General features: G+C 37.9%; 2 protein-coding genes across 4 annotated transcripts in view; one reads left to right on the top strand and one right to left on the bottom strand.

Moving 5' to 3' along the window:
• The window catches only part of rnf13 (ring finger protein 13), a 127,603-nt gene extending 122,202 nt beyond the window's left edge, over window positions 1-5,401 (top strand). For both annotated transcript variants that reach the window (XM_039758066.1, XM_039758061.1), the window contains exon 10: window positions 1,380-5,401. In XM_039758066.1, the coding sequence (XP_039614000.1) occupies window positions 1,380-1,735 (356 nt within the window). In that variant the 3' untranslated portion in view covers window positions 1,736-5,401. The remainder of the gene's footprint in view (window positions 1-1,379) is intronic.
• Window positions 4,670-22,344, bottom strand: LOC120532222 (profilin-2-like). 2 transcript variants are annotated; one of them, XM_039758081.1, is made up of 3 exons: window positions 22,004-22,341; window positions 14,668-14,860; window positions 4,670-6,575 (listed from the first exon to the last, which is right to left on the bottom strand). In XM_039758081.1, exons 1-3 carry the CDS (start codon window positions 22,130-22,132, stop codon window positions 6,478-6,480), a joined length of 420 nt encoding a protein of 139 aa, XP_039614015.1. In that variant the 5' UTR covers window positions 22,133-22,341; the 3' UTR covers window positions 4,670-6,477. The 2 variants fall into 2 exon arrangements, with proteins under 2 accessions (XP_039614015.1, XP_039614008.1); XM_039758074.1 differs by lacking the exon at window positions 4,670-6,575 and adding an exon at window positions 6,721-6,894 and having other exon boundaries at window positions 22,004-22,344.
• Window positions 22,345-23,121: the final 777 nt, after the last annotated feature.

Below are 23,121 nucleotides of genomic sequence, written 5' to 3'. Positions count from 1 at the left end.
TATCATGCAAGATAATTGATCTTGCTTGTTATGAACATTTCTCCAAATTACTGTTAGAATATTGATAGTTATCCCACAGAATGTCACACTTACATTACCAACATTCCTCATTCTATAATTCACAGTTTGAAATGAATTAAGCATGTATAGTGCTCTGTTGTATGTTCATTAAATAGGAAGATATTTCATTTCTAATTTTACACTGAAATATGAAGATGCACTCTGGTGGAAAGAAGTACTACTAATTTTTACCACATTTCCCTTATAGCTGTAAACCATAAATGATCAGGCTTCAGATATTTTATACAAATTAAGCTAATGAAGCCATCAGTCCTCTGACCATGAACACTTTTTTAACACAGCTGATCAAGGACTGCAGACATATGAAGGAATATTTTGGACAAAATTTAAATAAATCGATCTGTAACTGTATTGCGAAATATGTTGATAAATAAAAAACAAAGATATTTGTGCATAAATAATGTTGTATCACTAAAATATGCTCTTGTTACTTATTTACAGATTGTATTTGTTTTTTTTTTCTTCATTTATTTATTTCAATGACACTGCATGCAACATGAAATAAGGCTTGAGATGAAATCTTCAGGCCTGAGTTGCCTCAGAAGCTTGCATATTGTAATCTTTATAGTTAGCCAGTAAAAGGTGTCATTTTGTTTGACTTCTCATTATATTCATTCGTTATATATACACGGTACAACACCCTAATTATCTGTAGGAAGAAACATGGCTTAATGATGTGTGCTGTGTCTGCCATATTTTTTATTTGATATATACAGTACTAAAGAACTAAAAAAATCAAAGTAACAGTCTATCCATCAATTTTATAACCTCATATGCAGTTCAGCTTAACAAAGAGTAGTTGCATGTCCCAGCAGTATTAGGTGCAAGGTAGGAATCAATTCTGAATGAAAAGCATGTCTAGTCACAAGGCACAATCACAAATATCACAAACATGGGGAGAACGTGCAAACTACACATGAGCAGTTTGTAAATATCCCTAATGGAATAAACTTAGCCATGTAAGTGTTACTTCTGTGTTCTGCAGTTTGATGGAGCTATTCTTGCAGCTCCAGAAAGTTTGGGCCTGTCATGGTCTGTGTGCATTATGTACAGTACATTTTCCTTTTAGCACAGCTTCCACTAAATTGAACCCTTTCAAGGAGTAATTGTTGATGTGTGTTAAAAAGTGCCCTCTTTTCAGGGCTACAGTATATGCGACCTTGTGCAAGATGGTGGGGGGATAGTGTTTGGCTTGATAAGACCTTGAAATGGAACATGTAGGTCTTGAGAATGTTTGGATAAATATTTCTGCATTTTTCTGTTTTTTAATGAATAATTACTTTCATCTTTGTTTTTAGCATACCATTGCAAGTGTGTAGATCCTTGGCTTACCAAAACTAAAAAGACATGTCCCATATGCAAACAGAAGGTTGTGCCATCTCAAGGAGATTCTGATTCTGACACAGATGAAGCAGACAGCAGTCATGAAGAAGCTTCAGAAAGTACTCCACTTTTAAGGTCTTTAGCCTCAACCAGTGCACATTCATTTGGTACAATGGCAGGACCAAACCAGGATGTGCTCGAGTCCTCTGAATATGATGATGATGACGACGATGAAATAAATAGTGAGACAGAAGAGGAAGTAACTGTTGAATCTGTTGTTGTACAGCTTCAGCAAAGTGCACATGAAAGCAATATGCATAGCTTTGCTTAACTGTTGTGACCCTTCAAAGAAGCCTACCTAGAAATGAGGTTCAGATACTATTTAATGAAGCTGGATGCACCTACTGCACTTAACCACTTATGACTGAATTCTTTTAATTTAAAGCCCACAGCCGTTAGTGGTCAGTGTATAGTATTGTTTAGGAGTTCTGCATCCAAGTCAACCAAAGGCGGCCAAATTGGAATGATAAAAATGCCTGGCTACATCATGAAACAGCCAAAGAACATTATGTACTAACAACATAATGCTGGTCTTTTACAGTTGCACTTTAAATCGACAAGGTAATGGTTATTGGTTATATAATATCCACTGTGATAATTAATGTCATGTTGTGTGGAATTTTGTGAAATGTAAAAATTATGTAGGTTACTTTGGCCACCATTAGAAAACTGCACAATGGTCACAGGGCTAAATAAGTTTAAAGTTGTGTGTACTGTGTATATAAAATGTAAATACAAATTAGTATGCAGTTGTATCAGAATTCCAAGCAGCTCTTGTTAGTATAAATCATGTATAAAGTATAAATCATGTATAAGAAATCATGTATAAAGAAAACATTGTATCAGAAATTCCAAATAAGAGGTGTTTAAAAAGAAAATGTGTATAGAATGTATATATATATATATATATATATATATATATATGCTATATCATGATTGACCTTTCATATCTTTTCATTAAAAGCAGCCAGACATGGCCCGGGCAAAAAAAACAAGAACAGGCAAGAAAACCTTAAAATGTCAAGAGATTAGAAGTGGTATTTAGCCCATGGAGCTTGTACCGAGATCTTTTTGATAAAACCTGTTTCAGTAAGAGTTTGCAATAGTGAATACTGAAAAGCACTACAATATTGGTAAGCACTGCTAGATCAGCTTAACTGTAATGACAGTAATTTAAATGACACCTTAAGTCATATCTTGGTCAGTATGTCATTTTGCATACTTGAGCATAGCTTTGCAGCTAACAATATGATTAAATTGCTGTGACTGAGCACTTTTGTTTATGTAGTAATGTTGCCATTTCCCAATTCACTTTTATATAAAATGGCTAATTGTTTGGAAATCTACTAAAATGTTGAAATAAAAGAAAAAATGGTCATATAAAAAAACAGTAAATTGCAGCATTGAATACATCTATTACACACTTTTGTAAGTTTTGCCAGCCATGCTAATATATATTTTGTGCATCAGTTTTTTTCCCCTCTAGGTCTGACAGAAGATGGGGGCCCAATGCGAGCGTGTCAAAATAAATGCGGTGTCAGTTTGGCAACTTTTTAAATGGAACAATTTTTTTTCGATACTGGTGAACTTTATTTAAATAACCACTGCTAACATTAGACTGTTGAATACAATCACTGGATGGTAACCATAGTGCACCAAAATGAGCTGCATTTCACATTTTATTCAGAAAAATTGCTTTCCCAGAAATAATTTTTCTTCAATATGTAAATATGCTAATTAAAAATAATGTTCACAAGCAGGCAACTTCTGCTTGCTTTGCTAAAGTAGCATTATTCTGTTACAATTACAGTGAACTACAAGAGGAATATTTTCATATTGTTCAAAATATGCCTCCAGAAATCAGCAACAGAAATCAGCAATGTCAATGAAATCTTTCTTCTGTTACTACACATTAAGAAAGTAAACAGAGTGCTTGTATCATAAAGTATTTTTTTTTACTTTTGTAATAGGGTCACTTTCCTTTTTTGTTTTTGGTTAGCTCTCCGAGCCTTTTCACCTTTTTGTAATTTTCCCAAAGATTCCAGCTGCAAATAGTATATGTAATCTGTTTTAGTACCTTTTTTTGAAAATGCATTTTCTAAATGTTAAAAGTTTTCAGAAAATAAGTGGAACTGTGTCTATACACTTGTAGTCTATAGAGAAGTCATCACCCCCTTAAAAATGTACACCTTGTGTTGACCTAAACAAGAAGATAAGACTTGTTTACAAACTGTACTGTGAAACATCAAAATGAAAATTTCTGAAAAAATAAACAAGTAGAGTTGTGCACACCGGTAAGGTGGAATATGTGCCCATTCCTCCTCCTTTTTCAAGTGCCGTCAAAATTGCATGGTGACCATCGATGAACTTACCTTATCAAGTTAGCTCAAGGATTGTTAAGTAGGATTTAGGTCTGGGCTCTACTGAAGGTCCTTCACATTCCTGCAGTTGCTTTGGGTCAGTGTCGTATTGAAAGGTGAACCATTTTCAAATTCTGATTGAGGGCTTGAGGTTTTCTTCCAAGAATGGGCCTGTATTTTATGAAGATTTTTTTTTGTGTCTCGTCTGATTGGATCACAGTACTTTGTCACTTGTTTATATAATATATAAGAAGCATTTGAGCAAAACATGAGACGCAATGTAGCCTTCTTCTAGAGTGATTATGGTAATTGCTGTCACATGTACACAGTGAGCGTCTATGAAAGCCTGTAGTTCTTTTACAGTAGCCATTCTACGTGTGTTTTGGGAGGTGTCATGCACCCATCAATTCTTAAAAGATATTGAATTGTACCAATGGATGGTCAGTTAAAGCCTTTGGAATCTTTTTATACCACTCTCCCCCAAACATAATTAATTAAAAGCACCACCCTTCCAGCCACAGTGACTGTTAGCTTTAGAATGCATTCCAAGCTACTTTTATTCCAAAATTCATTAAAAACTACCACATCCCATCACACCTGGGACGCAGTGAGCTTGTTGTGTGATTTAGAAGGAAATTGATTATCCCTTAAATGTAAAGGAGTATTTTTCTATTGTACTATTAAGTTGCTGAATGTTATTTTCCCATGACTAATGTAGGGTCACTTTGTGTAAATAAATGTGGCGTATTCCTTGGAACTTCATAACAAAGTACAAATTTTGATTATTATCATTGATTTATGAAAAGGAAAAAAAAAAAAACACAAAACCACATCCACAACTCCAATGGTTGGAATAAATTTATTTAATCTGTCTGTAAACAAGGTGGTTTATTGATTTATGGCATTTTATTTAAATGCATATTAAATCAGATGAGTTAGACTGTATCCCAGATGTAAGAAAATAAGTGCAGGGAAAGAAATGAACATAAATCAGCAACAAGGTGTTTATTTTTTTGTTTTTTGTTTGTTTTTTCTTTAAAATCTGTACATATTCCACAAGGCCTGAACATTTCCAGCATATGCTAAAATGTCTCTAAGGAAGTGCCATTCAAATGACTCTTTACTGGGCAGCAGGTTAAAATCCATCTCACAAAAGCAACTGATCATCTCTACAACTTTATGGCACAAGATAAACAGATTTTTTTTTTTTCTTTTTGTAAAAAGTTTTCTTGAGACAACCAGGTTTTCTTATTCCAACCAATACCGTCTCCCATTGATTTAGTGTATGCAGAACTTCAATTGTCAGTTTTCTTTCTAACCGGACATACATTTAGTACCGTGCTTTAACAGACAGTTTGACAGCACACTTTTGATGACTAGAGCACAAGGCAATTTATTCCACAGCTTTCCCACAGCCTGGACTTAGAGGATCAAATGCAGTAACTCATTTCTTTTCTTTGCAACATATAAGATGTGTTACAACAAAGGAGTCTGCTGTAGCCATTCCATATGCTGGTAATAACCAGTACTTCCTACCATCCAGGTGGACTACCAGCTAGCATTTACTTTCAGAATATGGGTGAAGCAGGCAGCAGTCCTTCATAAATGATTACAGCAGTTTTGTTTGTGTTTATTACATGCCAAGCTGCAACTTAAATTGGTCCTATGTAAAAATTGAAACTGGACACACTCCAGGATGGCTCTTTTAGGATATCCACTGTCCATCATGGCAGCCTTACTTAAAAATAAAAAGTTATACATTACAGGAACTGGCAAACAATACTTTTAAGTGCCTGAGCTATTGCAATGATGGAATGTCCATGGAGATTATAAAGTCAATAATGTGAATGAGAGGCAACACAACCTGCATTCTGAAACAAGCTTCTAGAGTTGCACTCACCCTAAAACAGGGCAGCAGCCCACTCTCAGAGCCCCCCTTCTGCACGAGTGCAACAATACAAAGCCTAGGATGCAGGATTCTGCAACTCTAAATCAGGAGTTATGAGTGATCACATAGGAAAAGGCCTAATTGGTAAAATAATTCAAAAGCAACATATTTTGTGGAGTGATTTGAGGGTCACCTGCACAAATAAGCAAGGGCAGCTAAACAGGGAAAAGGGGTGGAAATATGAACAGAAGCTAAACAAGCCAAGAGATATGCATGCACAATTTCCCTCCCAGACATGCTCTAGAAAAGGAAGACTAAATGAGCCATGTTACCGCTCAAAGTGCTCAAAATAAATCGATCAATTCACGATTGTACTACCGGCACCTTCGTATGCAAAGTTCACTTTATTTAATGTAGTTGTCCTTCATAAGCCTCCTTCATTTGGTATGACTTGTTCTTCAGTCTCTATACATTAACAAAAAGCAGTGCCCAGGTTTAACAGCAGCCAAGTTATATATATATTTTTTTAAACATTAAAGTAACAACATGCTAATTAACTATGGTGCAACAATGGTACTGGTATACAAGTGTTAAAACACCTAAATGAACAAAGAGGGAAGGGTAATGAATGAAACCAAGGTGGGGGGGGGAGAGAGACTGGGGGGGGTTGCAAGGAAAATAACAAAGAAGCTACAGTCTGGTAGCACTGCCAATGCAACTGGATGGTGATGAGAATGAGTTGCTAGGTGGATGGGGACAGGCTGCTTAATATCCAGACTTCCTCAGGTAGTGAGCCATGGTAAATGCTTTCTTGTTGAGTTGCCCTCCATGGACACCTTCTTTTCCCATGACTAAAACCAATGCTGGAGTACACAAGGAAACAAAACAAAACAAAAAAAATGAATAGAACTGAAAAAGCTTTCCCCACTAACACAGGGATACAAAGGAGACACAAGTTCTTACCCCCATTACCCTTCATTGCTATTAAACTTTTCCAAGACAATAATGTGACAGCTTTAAAGGGGAAATTTTAATAGCAATTTGTGTTTCTCATTTTGAACTACTGAGTATGCCTGCATGTAACCTAGAACCCAGAATCCCTTAAGTATTTTGCCATTGAGTATGCCTTCTTATTCAATCCTCCTCCATGGACCCCTTCTTTGCCCATTACAAGAACCAAGACTGAAAAAAAGAAAAAAGGAAAGGAAGTTTTTAGAAAAAAAATGTGATAGTTAGAAAAGACAGCATTCAGGATCAAGTCACATTAAAAAGGGGTGTCTATTACTGTTAGTTTTGTTGACTTCTAACATTTAGTGGCAGAAACCTGACAGCTCTAACATCATAATGGGGGAAAGTTACATTCCATCTAACAGAACATTCACACAGGAAATATCAAGCACAACAGTGAGTTAAATTAATTACATTCACTTGTTAGCTCACACATTTCTATAGTGACTAGATCTTTCATTAGAATTAGAATCTTTCATATATGCAAAATAATACATTTTAAAAAGTCACAAGGTAAAATTTCCACTTTTCATTTTTGTTTAATTTTACCATTTAATATTCTTTAGCACTTTACTGTTTTCAGGAAAACATTTCCAGTAATTTAGCTTTAAAGCTTTGTTTAAATATACCTAATGCATTATGCTTTGTATAACATACTAAATGTGCAATATGCTAATGTATTTTTTTTTTTTTGTGGGCCAAGTGTGTGTTTATGTGCCCTATATGCTGAGAAGGCTTCTGCCCCTGGAACCCTGACCTGGCTAAACTGATATAGAAAACAGCTGTACAGAAAATGTGAACGGCATCAAATTTAGCAAACTTAACAGGCAAGTGTAACTGTATAAATTACTAAAATGTACCCTATTACACTTGGGCAATCTGAATAGCTACCTGACTATTAAAACTACCTGGGGAACACTCTCAGAGCCACACACAACACTAAGATTGTCAGTCTAACTAGCACTAAACCTCCTGAATCCAGTTCAGGGTCATTTTTGGTGACAAAAGTTAGCATTAAACGTTCACAGGTTCTCGACATTTTTCAGCTTCAGTATTTTACCAGCGTTTATGTATGTGTGTCTGGTTTTCTGCTTTTTTAAAGTGGTTTTAGCCTATTTTAATGTGTACTGTATGTCATGTTTACCAAGAGATACTGAAAGTAAAACTGCTGCATTTATCAGGCTGGTGTGCTTTTTATTTATTCTATTCCAAAATGTGTTTCAGGGCTAAGGAGATGCAGTAGGAACATGTTTCCACAATCTTCTATGAAAGCTGAACCCCTGAACTCTGACAACACCTCAAGAGATACATTTTATCTGTTAGTTACTCTTGGAAGCCGAGATGCAGTAGTGTGTAAGCCTTCTGTTAACATAATCACTTCCCTTACGTACTTAGGTGTGTGAGGAGCACAAAGCAATTGTCCAGAATAACTGCTCTAAACAAGTGTTTACGCCTCAAAATTTTAAATCTATATTGAACGATCACATATTTCATGAATACTGATAAGGCAAGACAGGAAGACAAATTGTTTTTGAATTCTCATTTTTATTTCTCATTGTTGTTAAGTACAGTTAAATATTTTCTATGCATGTTAAATTTTAATTTATAACTTGGATCATAATTTATATGGTATTGAGACAAACTCAAGGAAAAGCTGAATATTCATTAACGTACAGTACTATTGGATTATTGTAAGCAAACTTAATACTGATGCGAAACCTTGCATCTTGGTTTCTATAAAGACAGGATCAAGAATACTTATATTGTTTACATATATTTTTAATCATTTATATTAATAAACATTTTGAATAGGACTGCATAGTCCCTGTTCAAATCAAGTTTTTGACTTTCTAGTAATAGTGGAATGAAAACTGATGTTCCATTAAAGAAAGTTTTTTTTGGCTTTCAGGTTTCACTGATGGCTGTAAAAGCTCCCAGATTGCATGGGCAAATCCATTTTGTAGTCCTCTTAGACTAAGAAATTCAACTCATTTCATTTGAATTATATGTTTTTTGTTCTTTATGTTTAAAACTGTTTGTTTTAACTGAACCATGCGTTAATGATTGTCATATACAGCACAAATAGCTACCTAGTTTTTTGTTACACAGCACCAAGGATTCTCTTTATACTACAGCTATTCATCAAGTCAAGATGAAAATGAACTTTACATTCTGATTAGCACCAATTTAGAAAAATGGCATTAGACTCGGTCCTGAACATTTACATAAACAGTAAAAATCAAAACAGCACATTTTAAAATTATACAAGTCTACCGTGCATACCACAGTAAAGCAGGTTGCAGCAGTGTAGGGAGAAACTTTATATATTTGTGCTTTTTAACAAAGCAGCTATGTCGTCAACAGCCGTAACCCAAAATCAGCTTACATACACACACACTTTGGAGCTTCATCTTGTCCTCATTACATTTAAAAAAAGCAAAATGCTCAAATTTCAAAGAACATTACCATCTACATTCAAAACTTTGAAAGGACGCCTACCAGAGGATTCGTCATTTACTACCTGACAACATCTAGACTTGTTGAGGTCCTTTGCATCCTTACTACACTATATGGTAGTATTGGATTTGAGGAGAAACCCACCAGTCTACTTAAGGACAAAGACACACAAACACATACTGGCCAATTTAATCTAGAAAATCTGAGCTATGGAAGTAAAATTGAACAGAAAAAGCCATGCAGAAAGTGTGAGAATGTGCATATGTAACTTGCAGACATAATATAATTTGACTTTTATATTTTTTTTATCATGCTTTAAATATTAGAAAACTTCACAGAAATCCTAATATTTACTGATCTCACAAATGGAGGTCTCTAATTTTTTAAGCATTGCACATCATTATAAATACAAGTGTACTTCTATAGCCAAGGCTTTTCCCACTGTCACAGGTGCCATCACTGCTGCTTAGTATGCCAAGTCCAGTTTCTTACCGGCTGTACTTTATGTATAGGTCAATTATTAGTAACATATAAAAACACTACTCAGACAGAGATAAACAGACTGTTCAGAGATTAACTCCTTTTTCTGTGTAGTATTTACTAGATAGGCCATTTACTGCCATGAACTGCTGATACTGAATTATGTTTATTTTGATAAGGTAAATTGCGTTTGATAGTACTTGCATAGTGTGATAAGAGTAGCAACAAATCAGAGTACCATGGGAAACAAGACAGGAACCAGACTTAGATGGGATACCATTCAAATTACAGGTAATAACCAGTGACATTTCCAAACTCATTCTCGACACATAAAATTAGATGTTAAGATTAGCCTCACTTTTCTTTGATATCTTGGCAAAGAACTGATCAATGTATAAATAAATATCATAACCAAGGTACATTACTGATTGATATGAACCTAAAATACAAAATTAATCTTTTTAGCATTTCAACACTATTTGTAAAAGGATGTAGGAGAACGGAGTCAAATGCCAGAGTTTACACATACCAGTTTCCAGAAGCAGTGCATAGCAATGCCACATCTATAAGGTTTTTGGACTGTGCTCAAATCATAACCACAGCCAGTTTCTATGTTGGGGTATGCACATTCTCTCCAGTTTTTTTTTTCCTCCTTGAATATTCCAGTTTCTTCAAAAAATATCAAAGATTTGCAAGTTTGATTGACTGAAAACACTAAACTGACCTTGTATGAGTCACATTCAGGTCAGTGTGCCCTGCAGAGACCTGGATTCCTGTCCAGGGTTGATTTGTCATGTACCAGATGCCAAAGGCATAGGACAGTTTTAAAAAAAAAAAAAAAAAAGTGGTTTAAAAGTGAACTGTTGAGAAAACTATTTTATAATCTTCAAAATGATACAGTTTAGGTCCGAATATACTGTCTCATTGTATTTCATGTGTCTGCACTATGAAGATTACACAGTAAAATGGTATAAACTGGTAACGAGCCAAACCAAACAGTCTTCTACTGCAAGAAGCTGGGACCATCCGTGCAATTTCATAACTTGCTTGGTCTCTGCTCAATACGGAGAGCTTCTGCTGCCATAAAAATGCCTTGAACAAGACTGTGAAAGTATTGTTTTTAGATTTTGCTGCATGCAGGCAACAAGACTACCATTAAAACATTGTTGCTCCAGGTACCATTGGCTGGTTGCTGTGAACTAGCTCCCCAAATCAATTTTTGTGGCCCAAAAAAAAATATCAATACTGTATTGGAATGCACACAACATACAAGCATTTATTGCCCATTGAGTTGATGACAGTTTTTAATGTTATTTGGTAACTTTAATCTGGAATAAGAACATATTAGGGCTTTCATAGTAGCCTAAAAATAAGGTTTAAATGTTCTAATTAAAAATGCTATACTTTATTATGTGGAATGGGTGTAGCTGTGGCCTTAACAAGAACACACACCAACAGTGTAAAAAAAAAAAAAAATCTAAAGAGTACTCACTCAGGCAAATGAAATTTACATATAAGCCATCAAAACTCCAAGCAGCTGCACCTTATAAAACAGGAGCATCAGCACAGCCATATTGTTTTTAGTCTAGTACAAATGGCTGCTGCACAAGTTCTAAACCACTCAGCCTGTTGGGCACGAAGGCACTATCCTTCACCCTGTCACTCAGCTATTCCCACGGAGGTGCTCTGCACCCATTCCTCACAGCTGTCCTTATAGCAGTTAGACATATTACGAGACAATTATAGCACAGGTCACGAACAGCATGCTACAAACTATCCATCCACCCATTATCCAACCCACTATATCCTAACTATAGGGTCACGGGGGTCTGCTGGAGCCAATCCCAGCCATCACAGGGCACAAGGCAGGAAACAAACCCTGGGCAGGGTGCCAGCCCACCGCAGGGCACACACACCAAGCACACACTAGGGACAATTTAGAATCGACAATGCACCTAACCTGCATAGAATCACACAATATTGTCCCAAGTGGTTCATGTTTTGCAGATTCATGGTGAGGGGAAAAAAAATTTTATATATATATATATATATATATATATATATATATAAATGATGTAATAAAGCACAGTACCAGCACATGTGGCTTGTAACAATTTAAATTCCTTTTGTGGCTGCTGCTGTGGCTCACTATTCTGACAAGGATCAGGAGGAATCCAGGTCAGTTTAGTAAGACTGTCACAAGGCAAGAATAGTGAGCAAATTAAAAGAGCAGACAAAAGGCATGCAGGTTGAAGGTGGTCTTGTTTTATTACTTTGGAGGTATCCAATAGGCAATGGCAGGGTACCGTTTATATCATGCCATTCAAAATAAAAAGTCTTCCCTTGAAAAGTCAGGGTCTGCACAACACACATGCGGCAATAATAAAGGTGAGCTTAATATCTCCTATTACACCTCATTGTTTTAAGAACTGTGTGTCAAACCACGTAAGACAGAAACTAATTGTGGGTTCACAAATTTTAAACAAATCCGAATTATATCTGAATAGCAATATTCGATCTGACAGCCCTAGAACATGTATTTTGAAATGCCAAAGAAGCAAGAACAAATGGGTGATGTGCACAATATAAAATAGCACTGAATGAAAAGCAACAGGAAAAAGGCACCATAGTAGTTTCATCCTTCTACACCTTCATAACTAAGGTCGATCACACCGTCACAGGTGCCTTCACTGCTTCACAGTACGTTACGTCCAGTTTCTTTTGGCTGTGTGCTGTGGACAGCTGAAGTCACAATTGTACATAAAACTCACTTCATTACCCCACCACAGATTCCATACTAAACTATAAATTTGGCATATCATTTAAGACATGTACTATGGGCAGGGCAAAAGTATTTTTTTCCCCAAAAATGTTCACAGACAGATTTCATTTTAATTGACTATATCACAATACCAGTGGGTCGCAAGTTTACATACACTTTGTTAGTATTTGGTAGCACTGCCTTTAAATTGCTTAACTTGAGCTACAAATTTTAGGTGGCCCTCCACAAGCTTTGTACAAGACGTTTCTGAAATTGTGTCTCATTCTTACAGACAGAACTGGTTTAACTGGGACAAGTTTGTAGGTCTCCTTGCTCACACACACTTCCAGTTCTGCTCTCAAATCTTTTAATCAGACTGAGGTCAGGGCTTTATGATGGCCACCCTAATACCTTGATCTTGTTGTCCTTAAGCCACTTTGCCACAACTGCGGAGGTATGCTTGGTGTCAACGCCCATTTGGAAGAACCATCTGAGACTGAACTTCAAATTCCTTGCTGAGCTTGAGATGTTGCTGCAGTCTATCTACATAAACCTTCCTTCCTCACGATGCAATCTATTTTGTGAAGTGTACCAATCTGCAGCCACATGACATCATTCTCCCAGCCCCATGCCGGACGGTTGGTGGGTGGGTGCTTTTTGGCATGTAAGCCTCATCCTTTATCCTCCAAACGTAATCGTGATCATTATGGCCAAACAGTTTGATCTTGGACCCATCACACCAGAGAACATTTCTCCAGAAAAGCAAGACCTTTGTCCCCATGTGCCACTACAAGCTACAGTCTGGCTTTTTTATGGTGGCTTTGGAACAGTGGCTTTTTCCTTACTGAGCAGCCTTTCAGGATATGTTGATATAGGGCTGCTTTTACTGTGGATACTTGTCTACCTGTTTCTTCCTATATCTTCACAAGGTCCTTTGCTGTTGTTCTGGGATTGATTTGCAGGTTTCGTGCCAAAGGACTTTCTTCTCTAGGAGACAGAATGTGTCTCATTCCTGAGCAATAGGATGGATGTGTGGCCCCAAGTTGTTTATACTTGTGTATTATGAAATGTACAGATGAACATGGAACCTTCAGTTGTTTAGAAATTGTTCTCAAGGATGAAGCAGATATGTGGAGGTCCACAATTTTTTTTCCCCCCAGAGGTCCTGGCAGATTTCTTTCGATTTTCCCACTATGTCAAGCAAACAGGCAGTGAGTCTGATGGTAGGCCTTAATATAAATCCACATGTTGACTCCAGTTAAGCAAACTGGATATCAGAAGCTCAATGTCTAATTGTCTAAAGACTGGTCATCATTTTCTGGAATTGTCCACGCCGTTTCAAGGCACAGTGAACAAAGTGTATGTAAAAATGTAAATAACTGGAATTATGCTATAGTTAATAAAAAGTGAAGCAATCTGAACACTTTTTTGGGTGGTGGGGTTTGTGCTGCTTTTAAAATGATGTGTAAAATGTATAGGTTAATATAAAATCTGCAGATTCACTCTAAGTGTATGTAAACTTCGGTCCTCAACTGTATGTATGAACTATTAATAACATAAATGACGACTGTTCAGAAACCAGCTCATTTTTCTGTGTAGGAAAACAGGATTGTAGGCATTTATAGCCATGAACTGCGGCCATATCATCCTTTTGGTCATATCTGCAAGTTTCAGTATTTAAGTACAGGCTCCTTTAGTAGTCTGGCTTTTAATAAAAACAATAACATGTCAAGTTAGGTTGTTAACCCGATTTCAGTTGTTGTAGTTAGTGAAAAAGTGTCTTGTTTCAAAATATCCTAAATTTTTTTTTATATCAGAATTAGTTCAGATAAAGCAGTTGATTAATTCTTTATTTTACATTTCTTATCCCTCTATTCCAAAAGGTATGTCAGTTTAGATATGCTTCTGTTCTCAAACTGGTATAATTGCAACATTTGTAAATTTAACCATGTCTATTTTGTCAAATTCCTGAACAAGAACTCTACACTATTTCAATTTCTAAACAGTCCTTCATATGATGCGTGGGCCATCTACTAAGGTGACAAAGTCGCTAATAGAAACAAAAAGTTTGCAGGTGTGTAAAAATGGCTTCCTGAAAACAATTAAAAATTGACATTACTATTTCATTTATCAGAACCCAAGAATAACTTACTGGAACATTATTAAAATTAAAAATTCAACACTTAATTCAAACTTATATGAAATAAACCACACTATGTAAAGAGATGAAAAAGTGCTCCAGGAGTTACCTTTGCCAGCTTTGCCTACAGAAACATTGTATGTTGGCTCGCCTCCTTGACTCTTTGTCCTGATGTCCATTGTCCAGTCACCTTCAATATTAAGGCTATCTCTGATCACAGAGCATTTCTTTGAACCTAGTGTCATGCCAGTGGTGAAGAAACCTTCTCGGTCCTTTCCAACTATCACATCTATTTCTTGAGGCTAGAAATGAAAAAAGTAAAACAATTAAAACATAAAATAGACTTTGAAACTGAGAAGTCAGTGTGTGGATGTGGTTAAGCATACACTTGTCCACTTGGAGAGAGGCAGTGGTGCTGTAAGAATTATGTTTCTGGACTTCTCTAGTGCCTTCAGCACCATCCAACCTCTGCTCCTTGGGGACAAGCTGACAGAGATGGGAGTAAATTCATACCTGGTGGCATGGGTCATGGACTATCTTACAGACAAACCTCAGTATGTGCGTCTCAGTAACTGCAGGTCTGACATTGTGGTCAGCAGCACAGGAGCGTCACAGAGGACTGTGCTTTCTCTGGTCTTATTCAGCCTATATACATCGGAATTCCAATACAAGTCGGAGTCCTGCCACGTGCAAAAGTTCGCCGACGACACTGGTAACGAGGGCTGCATCAGGAGTGGGCAGGAGGAGGAGTATAGGAACCTAATCAAGGACTTTGTTAAATGGTGCGACTCAAACCACCCACAACTGAACACCAGCAAAACCAAGGAGCTGGTGGTGGATTTTAGGAGGCCCAGGCCCCTCCCGAACCCTGTGATTATCAGAGATGACTTTGTGCAGAGGGTACAGACCTATAAATACCTGGGAGTGCAGCTGGATGATAAATTGGACTGGACTGCCAATACTGATGCTCTGTGCAAGAGAGGACAGAGCCGATTATACTTCCTTAGAAGGATGGCGTCCTTAAACATCTGCAATAAGATGCTGCAGATGTTCTATCAGACGGTTGTAACGAGCACTCTCTACGCGGTGGTGTGCTGGGGAGGCAGCACACAGAAGAGGGACACTTCACACCTGGATAAACTGGTGAGGAAGGCAGGCTCTATAGTAGGCACGAAGCTGGACAGTTTGACATCTGTGGCAGAGCGACGGACGCTGAGCAGGCTCCTGTCAATCATGGAGAATTCAATGCATCTACTGAACAGTCATCTCCAGACAGAGGAGCAGCTTCAGCAACAGACTGCTGTCACTGTCCTGCTCCAATGACAGACTGAGGAGATCGTTCCTCCCCCACACTATGCGATTCTTCAATTCTACCAGGGGTTGAGGGTTAAATGTTAACACTACACAAGATTATAGACCTTTATACCTGCCTCATACTCTCCACCTTGCATTTTTTAACTTGCACTGCGCTTTTATTGGTCTTATCAGTATGCTGCCGCTGGAGTATGTGAATTTCCCCTTGGGGATTAATAAAGTATCTAAGCCAATTTATTCACTATTAACATTTAAAGTTATATTTGTATCAATAAGCATACAACAAATAGACTGAAATGTTGCAATTATTTGTCAGAAGTCACTTGAGCTTTATGATTTTCATAATTTTGTTACCTTTAGTATAAGAACATTGCAAAAAAAAAAAAAAACTAAAAATTTAATTACCCTTTTCAAATAGAAGTAAGCATTCTCAATTACCCTTTTCAAATAGAAGTTAAGAATTCTTACAAATAGTGAACAAAAATAGTGATCAACAGCAACTAATGTTAAACCAATTCAATTCGGTCACAGAGCACTGAGCATATATACAAGTCTGTTTTGTGCCAGGTTGTCAATCCATTGCAGTGCTCCTAATTCACAACAATACTTGCACACTGATGCCACCAAGTTGGAACTGAACTGCTGATTAACCGAACATCTTTAGGGAATGCAAGAGGAAACCTCTTGTAGGCACAAGGAAAGATGCAAACTCAGTATGGACAACCATTGGTGAAGTGATTCAAACACAGGGTGCTTTATCAGCAAGGCAACAGTGCCAACTACTGAGACACTGTTCCATCCAAATCTGGCAGCAACTTCCTTTTTTAATGCTGCCACTCGTATCACTCGGGCCCAATGTTTACAATCTTTACCATATGGTCTAATGCCAACATCTTCAGTCCACACTGCATCAACAACTGTAATAAGAAGATATCTATTCATCTAACAAATATACAAACTTTGTTGATGTTGGTGGTTCAGGGACAAACCAAGAATGTCCTTACAGTCCACACCACACATGACCAAGTATTAAGATTGGACAGCTACTTAAAGAGTATCACTTTACTCAGATTGAAAAATACTTTACCCCTCAGTGCAGTGAAGTCTATATTCAGCAAAAATTATTAAATCCACAAAACAGATGACTAGCAGATCAGCTGAGAAACTCACAGTCAGCCAGTTGTTAGGACTAAAACATTTAGGCTTCTGTGGCTCTGAGGCACATCCACATTCAACCATCATAATCAGTGGGGAAACAGGGGGAAAAAAAATATCACAGGTTAAAACTTTTATAGATTTCTTCACGACCGGCATGGTAATTAGAGTCTGATGCTTAAAGACAAGATTGTCATTTCACTGTCAAGAATAATGACTGCTTCTTAGAAGCTTGGCTTAATTCTCTCACTAGCAAGTTATCAAATAAGACCACTTACATATTAGCAAAGAGTGTATGTGTCCTCGATGCCCAGTCTAAAATCACCTGCTCCTTCTAAACTCTACGAAAAGGATCAGTTCCTCTGTTGGTGTTTCAGTCCATATGCCAGAATAATAACAGAATAGATGGTGCTGGGCTCTTAACAAAATGATTTAGCTTTGCTGGTCTGGGCAACCTGTTGGCTCTTTAATAATACTTTCAATACTTAACATTTTAATACACTTTGGGAAAAACCCACTTCTGCTGCAAGGGTATCTATACAATGCAAGGCCCAATCATACATATATAAGACCAACTTAATACTTGCATTATTATACTGTGGGAGGATATGGGCTGCATCCACAGAAAAACCACTGACAGTTACCAAGTCAACAGTACTGACAACAGCATCACCATCCCACCTTGTTAACGGATACCTGGCCATTTATGTATTTTTTTAGCTTACTCTATATATATATATATATATATATATATATGAGTTTGCCTTGTCTGAAACATTTTGAACTATAATGCCACAAAGATTAACAAACTTTATTTGAAAGGAAAACTTTATTCTGTAGCACATAAGAGATCATTTCTATGCCATGTATTTTGTAAAAATGTAAAACCTCTGTTGGGGGAATTTATGGCACAAAAGCTACTGCATTCTTCCCTTTTCCCTGCATTTTACAGAGCACAGTATCTCCTCAATCCATTAACTTACCAGACTTTTAATTTATTTACAAATATATCATTAGCAACATAAACTTGCAACCAGTCATCAACCATTAAACCTTCTTAATGAAGTTCAGGGTTACTATGGCCCAGGCTCATCCAAAGGACATCAACCAGTTATGTGCACTAGCATATCCTTGGGTTACCACTATGAAAGGCACCGTCCTCTTTCTGACCACTGGCCCCTTGCACTTCTCCCCACTGTTGAAGTCTTAAAACAGTCGGTCATTGTCTATCCTGCTTAGTCCAGAACTGGGTCGTGGGAGATGCCAACTCCTATCCCAGCAGGCCAAGGGTACAAGGCAGGAACAAACCCTTTACAAGATGCCAGTCTATAACAAGATTGATGGGTGGGCAGGCACGCGCACACAAAAAAAAAACACCAACAAGGACTGCCAATCCACCTAGACTGGACTGTGACAGAAAACCAGAGTATCCACAGAAAACCCATACAGACACTGGGAAAACATGAAAACTCTATGCAGGAAGGATCCAGGATGCAAACCTTGGTCTCCTTAACATTGTATGGCAGCAGCACTGCAACTGCACCACCAGGCTGCAAGCATCCATTCTCACATACAGTCAAATGTGGAGAAACATTTCTCTGAATCCTTGACTAGGATTTGAAGATAGAATGCCAGACATTCTAATAATCCTGTGGCACTGTGATGCACAGCATAAACCTAAATGTAAACAAACATTTAACAAAACAAAGCTGCCATTTCTTTTTCCTAGTAAAAAAAAAATCCAAGTTAGCAATTCACCTTATACTGTAACTATAGGTAAAACACGCTTGAATGTTTAATTCCTATACAAAACAAAACTTTGAAAAGTCTATTAGGGTAAACCACACTAAGAAATGTAATGATTTACTTCATGAGGTAGAAGTACACAATAAACAGGAACAGTTACATGAAATATTTAGGATATTAAAATCTCTTGTGCTTGGCTTGTATTTGAAATTTACCTTTTCTGACATTCTGGGCATGTCTCAAAGGGTCAGCAACCTCAAAATGGCATAAAATTTCACTCCACACTGCCTATTACCACCAATCCCAATTTTTTCCAAGTTTTATGAAAAGTAGTAACTGACCAATTGTCACCTCTAGACACAGTTGATGCTGCTTTCACAACCTCAGATCCTTTGGATATTTTTTACTTAAGACATCTATTGGTTTAATCCTTATCACAGGAGTGTAATTCGGCACAAAATATAGTCCAAAAATTACTTAAAAATTGGGTTTTTTGGGTCTAAAGGGCCAAATTTGGGGGTGGGGGCTGGAGGCAAAAAATTTGGGCTTTTATAATTAGACATCAAGATGAATCAAAAAGTATTATCATATGTGAGGGTTTTGTCATACTAGTGAATCAGGAGGAGCCATAAACAAAATTGAAGCGATTTCAAAGTGAGTAAGCAATCCTTATGAACACACAACTGGTTCTAAATTCATATAGGAGAAAATTCAAAGTTGATTTTATGGAAGCAAAAATGTGGTGAAACTGATGCATAAGAATGAAGGAGGATACACATTATCCCATTAAGCACAAAGCAGAAAATCAATTAAATATCACTGTATTACATATTTTGTAATATTAAAAGTTCAAACTGCCTTATACTTAGAGAAGATAGTTAAGGAGAAAACGAAAAACTATACAACCGACAGTCAATTTTACAAACATTATATAAAAATGATATACTGACTGCAGAAGGGAAAATCAACACTGCTGATTCAGAAAAGGCAGTTTAACCCTGGGCGCCGTAAATGCCAAATTATTTTGCCACGTACCATTTTGTATATGCAGGCCGCGTGCTAATTTCTGTAATAGCCCTAACTACACCGTGGACTTCAATTACTACGTTAATTCGCGCTACTCCAAACCGTTATATTTTTACCGCTGTTTGAGTCATGCACACACTCGCCTCAGGCCCCATTATTCGAAGAAGCGAGTCAGCTAACTTTTACTGCGAGACTTGAAGTTTGATGTAAAAAGCTCGCTCCTTTTCTTCTGCTGCTGCTTACCGCCCATTAAGCGTCGCTGGAGAGCATCGCTCATTCAGGCTGATAAAACACGCAGCGCGCTGGACTCCATGCGGACAGGCCACTCTGGGACTTCTATCCCCTGGCAGAGCGTTTCAAAGGTGTGTTCAGGTGCAATCGAAGGTTGGTGGGTGGAGTCGGCGTTCACATCAAGTGCGGCTTTTCCACCGACAGTCCTGTGGATGCTGCGGCTTGGCAACTTCGACCGCACTAGGAAACGCAGTGGTCAGATTTATCACGCGGCTTTCGATGTATTTGAAGGCGTCGCCCTCCAGCAGAACTGCACAGTCATGGCAGGCCCAGCCATTTCATTTCCTACACGTGGGGCTTTTCTCCGATTTGCCATAAATGAGAATGGAATGCAAAGCTTTGATGGAGAATAGTAACTCATTTCACTTGAAGCCCGTCTTAAATAGAGTGGCTCCTTGCAGTAGACACTGCATTTGTAATGCTATACGCGTTTTAACATCATGGAACACACTGTGCATGTGGTTTGTTCAATGCTTAAGTAAATGTATGCGCAGACTAGCGGTGTGAGCAACAAGAAACGTCACCAAGAAAGCGAGAATATTACCTCGACAATTCATACATGAGATCCGAATCAGAAAATATCCAACACACACAAGCTGCATGGCATTTACCAAAAGGGGAATACTTTATTCATCCGTACATATAATCAAACAAGTCACATAACGTGTTATGGTGACGAGATGAACTCTCTAGGGTACGCGTAAGGAAAACCATGGATAAATTTAAAGGACAGGTAATATGGATTTTTTTTTTGTTTAAGGACAATCAAAACCCCGATGCATTCACGTCTGTTTCTATTGTGCCTCAACGTCAACTGTTTTATTTGATACAATACATTTAAGCCTTGATGGTGGGGGAGGTGAATGAAACACGCCATAAAAACCACCGTGGCCCATTCTGAGCAAGATAATAAACGGCCCAACAAGACTGTTAAAGCGACATGACCTCCTCACGAAATACATCGCCAAGAGCAGAACTGCTCATTACCACGTTTATTCTGCATTATTTCTTCGGTTTTCTTACAAAATGGTGGTTAACATTTTATAATCCACACGAACATTTTCCGAACCTACAGTGTCATACGGAAAGCGGTTCCATTATGTAGCGACAATAAAATTTATACACAACCTTAGAACAATAAAAACACGCACTGTTATTGGTTAATTTTGCGCCCTGCGGATAAACAGCATTGCAGCAAAAGATTGAATGGCGAAAAGGACTTTAAAAAGGGAGGGCGCCATCTTGGGGGAAGCATATAGGAGCCAGCGAGGCTGGGATTCACTAAACCAAGTTACGCTGATCGACATTATCGCCCACCACCCCCCACATGCCTCGGCTTCGCTAAAAGCGTTACGTCAGAAAACTGGCGTAACTCCGGAGGCCGACCTGATTGGATTCAGTTTTGCCTCTTCATTTTTTCCCGCATTGCCGTTTAAGATCTATAAAAGAACTGGGAAAAAAACAAACGATATACAAACAGGTATAAATAACGATAGCTGTGCTCATCGATAAGATGAAGCAGAAACCAAATGTTGGCTTAAGCAATTTCGAAATCAATGTGAAAGTGTTTATTAAAAACCGAGATAGGTCCCGATTCCAAGATCTAACGGAATTCCTCTCCATGCAGGAAACGGGCCTCTGCCACTTTTATTCCAACCTCACCACCCTTTTGTTATTTTTTGTGCTCTATACTGTCCATATTGAAATTAAATGCAAATGGTTCTGACGGTATTTGATTACGTTAATAGCTCTGCAAAATACCCAGTGTCTACATTACATGCATCATTCCTGGGTACCGGGCCTTCACCATCGATCAAAGACTCCTACGATTTTTTTCTTTCCAATACATTCCTCCATTGTGCTCGTCAAAAGAAAGCCTGGCGTTTGCGCTTTGACTCAAATGCCATCCTTACCGTTATGCTGGCGAAAGTACCACCGACTGATGCTGCCCAGACATACTTGGCGTCCGTGTACCCGACAATGGCGGAGTCCTGGCAGCTGCCATCGGCCATCAGGTTATCCACGTAGCTCTGCCAGGACATATTGACGTGTTTTGATCTCTTTTGTAAGATGACACAAATAGTTAAAGAAACGGTACTGTCTTCTGTTTAGAGACGCGCCTGCTTGGCTGAAGTTGGAATTTTTGCGATGATGGTACACGGAATGGTGGTGGCTCCTACTACACCAACAGCTCCGCGCTTCCTCGCGTCCCCGCGTTAATCTGAGCTCGGACAGGAAAGAGAAGCCAAGGAAATCGGGCAGTGCTTGGGTGTAGTCCTTACCGGATCACTCCGCCAGGGTGTTCTACGGCCTTCGCCAACGGAATACGGTGAGAAGGCAGCGGAAGGAGAAAACCTGTAACTCTCGTCCCTTCTTAAGACAGAGGTGCACATGGTTATTTTCATAAGAGATAGCGGGAATCAAATACCGTTGTGATATATGGTAGCGTGTTACTTCATGCATGGTTGTTGTAATTACCATTATTGTTAAACATTTCTCTTCATTTATTCTGGATTCAAACGCTACCCTTTTTTGGTAATCGAACCCTAGCTTTGGACATGCCGCTTTACCTTAAGGGGAAATGGGGGTGGGGGGTGCTTTAATAATAAATATGAAATATGTTGCAGTAGATTTAACCACGAATGGCGATGCGCGGATTTACTTATATGGAAAACAGAGCACATGGTCATGTCATACACAAAATATATCAATTGTTTTTTATTGTTCATAATTTTAGTGTACTTTCATGGAATTTGTTTTCTGACAGTTAAAAAATTCCCGTAGTTAAACAAAGGTGACTGTCCTTTGGCAATTTATGTAGTTCTGCCTTCTTGAAAATAACATCTATTCACTTAAGTTTTAAAAGTGTGCCGCTAAACTTGCAACCAAGGAAAAAAAATATATTTTTATGTTATATTTAACTGCCTAGTTACAACTCACCAGTGTGATACTGGTATACACACACACATATATATATTAGCAGGTTTTGTTATCCACTAGCAAGTAAAAAGTTGGCATGCTAAATAAAATA

This window comes from Polypterus senegalus, chromosome 1 (genome assembly GCF_016835505.1).
Source record: "Polypterus senegalus isolate Bchr_013 chromosome 1, ASM1683550v1, whole genome shotgun sequence".
Classification (NCBI taxonomy): Eukaryota; Metazoa; Chordata; class Cladistia; order Polypteriformes; family Polypteridae; genus Polypterus; species Polypterus senegalus.
Note: the sequence above shows the minus strand (reverse complement) of the source record. Positions and strands in the feature narration are given on the sequence as shown.

What these genes read in the sequence shown, in the direction of transcription:
- LOC120532222 (XM_039758074.1), bottom strand. Translation starts at nt 22,132, where the DNA reads ATGTCCTGGCAGAGCTACGTGGATAACCTGATGGCCGATGGCAGCTGC. An exon ending in GTACTTTCGCCAGCATAACG is followed by an intron (nt 14,861 to 22,003) that starts GTAAGGATGGCA and finishes TTTCATTTCTAG; the next exon opens with CCTCAAGAAATAGATGTGAT. An exon ending in TGTAGGCAAAGCTGGCAAAG is followed by an intron (nt 6,895 to 14,667) that starts GTAACTCCTGGA and finishes TCTTTTTTTCAG; the next exon opens with TCTTGGTTCTTGTAATGGGC.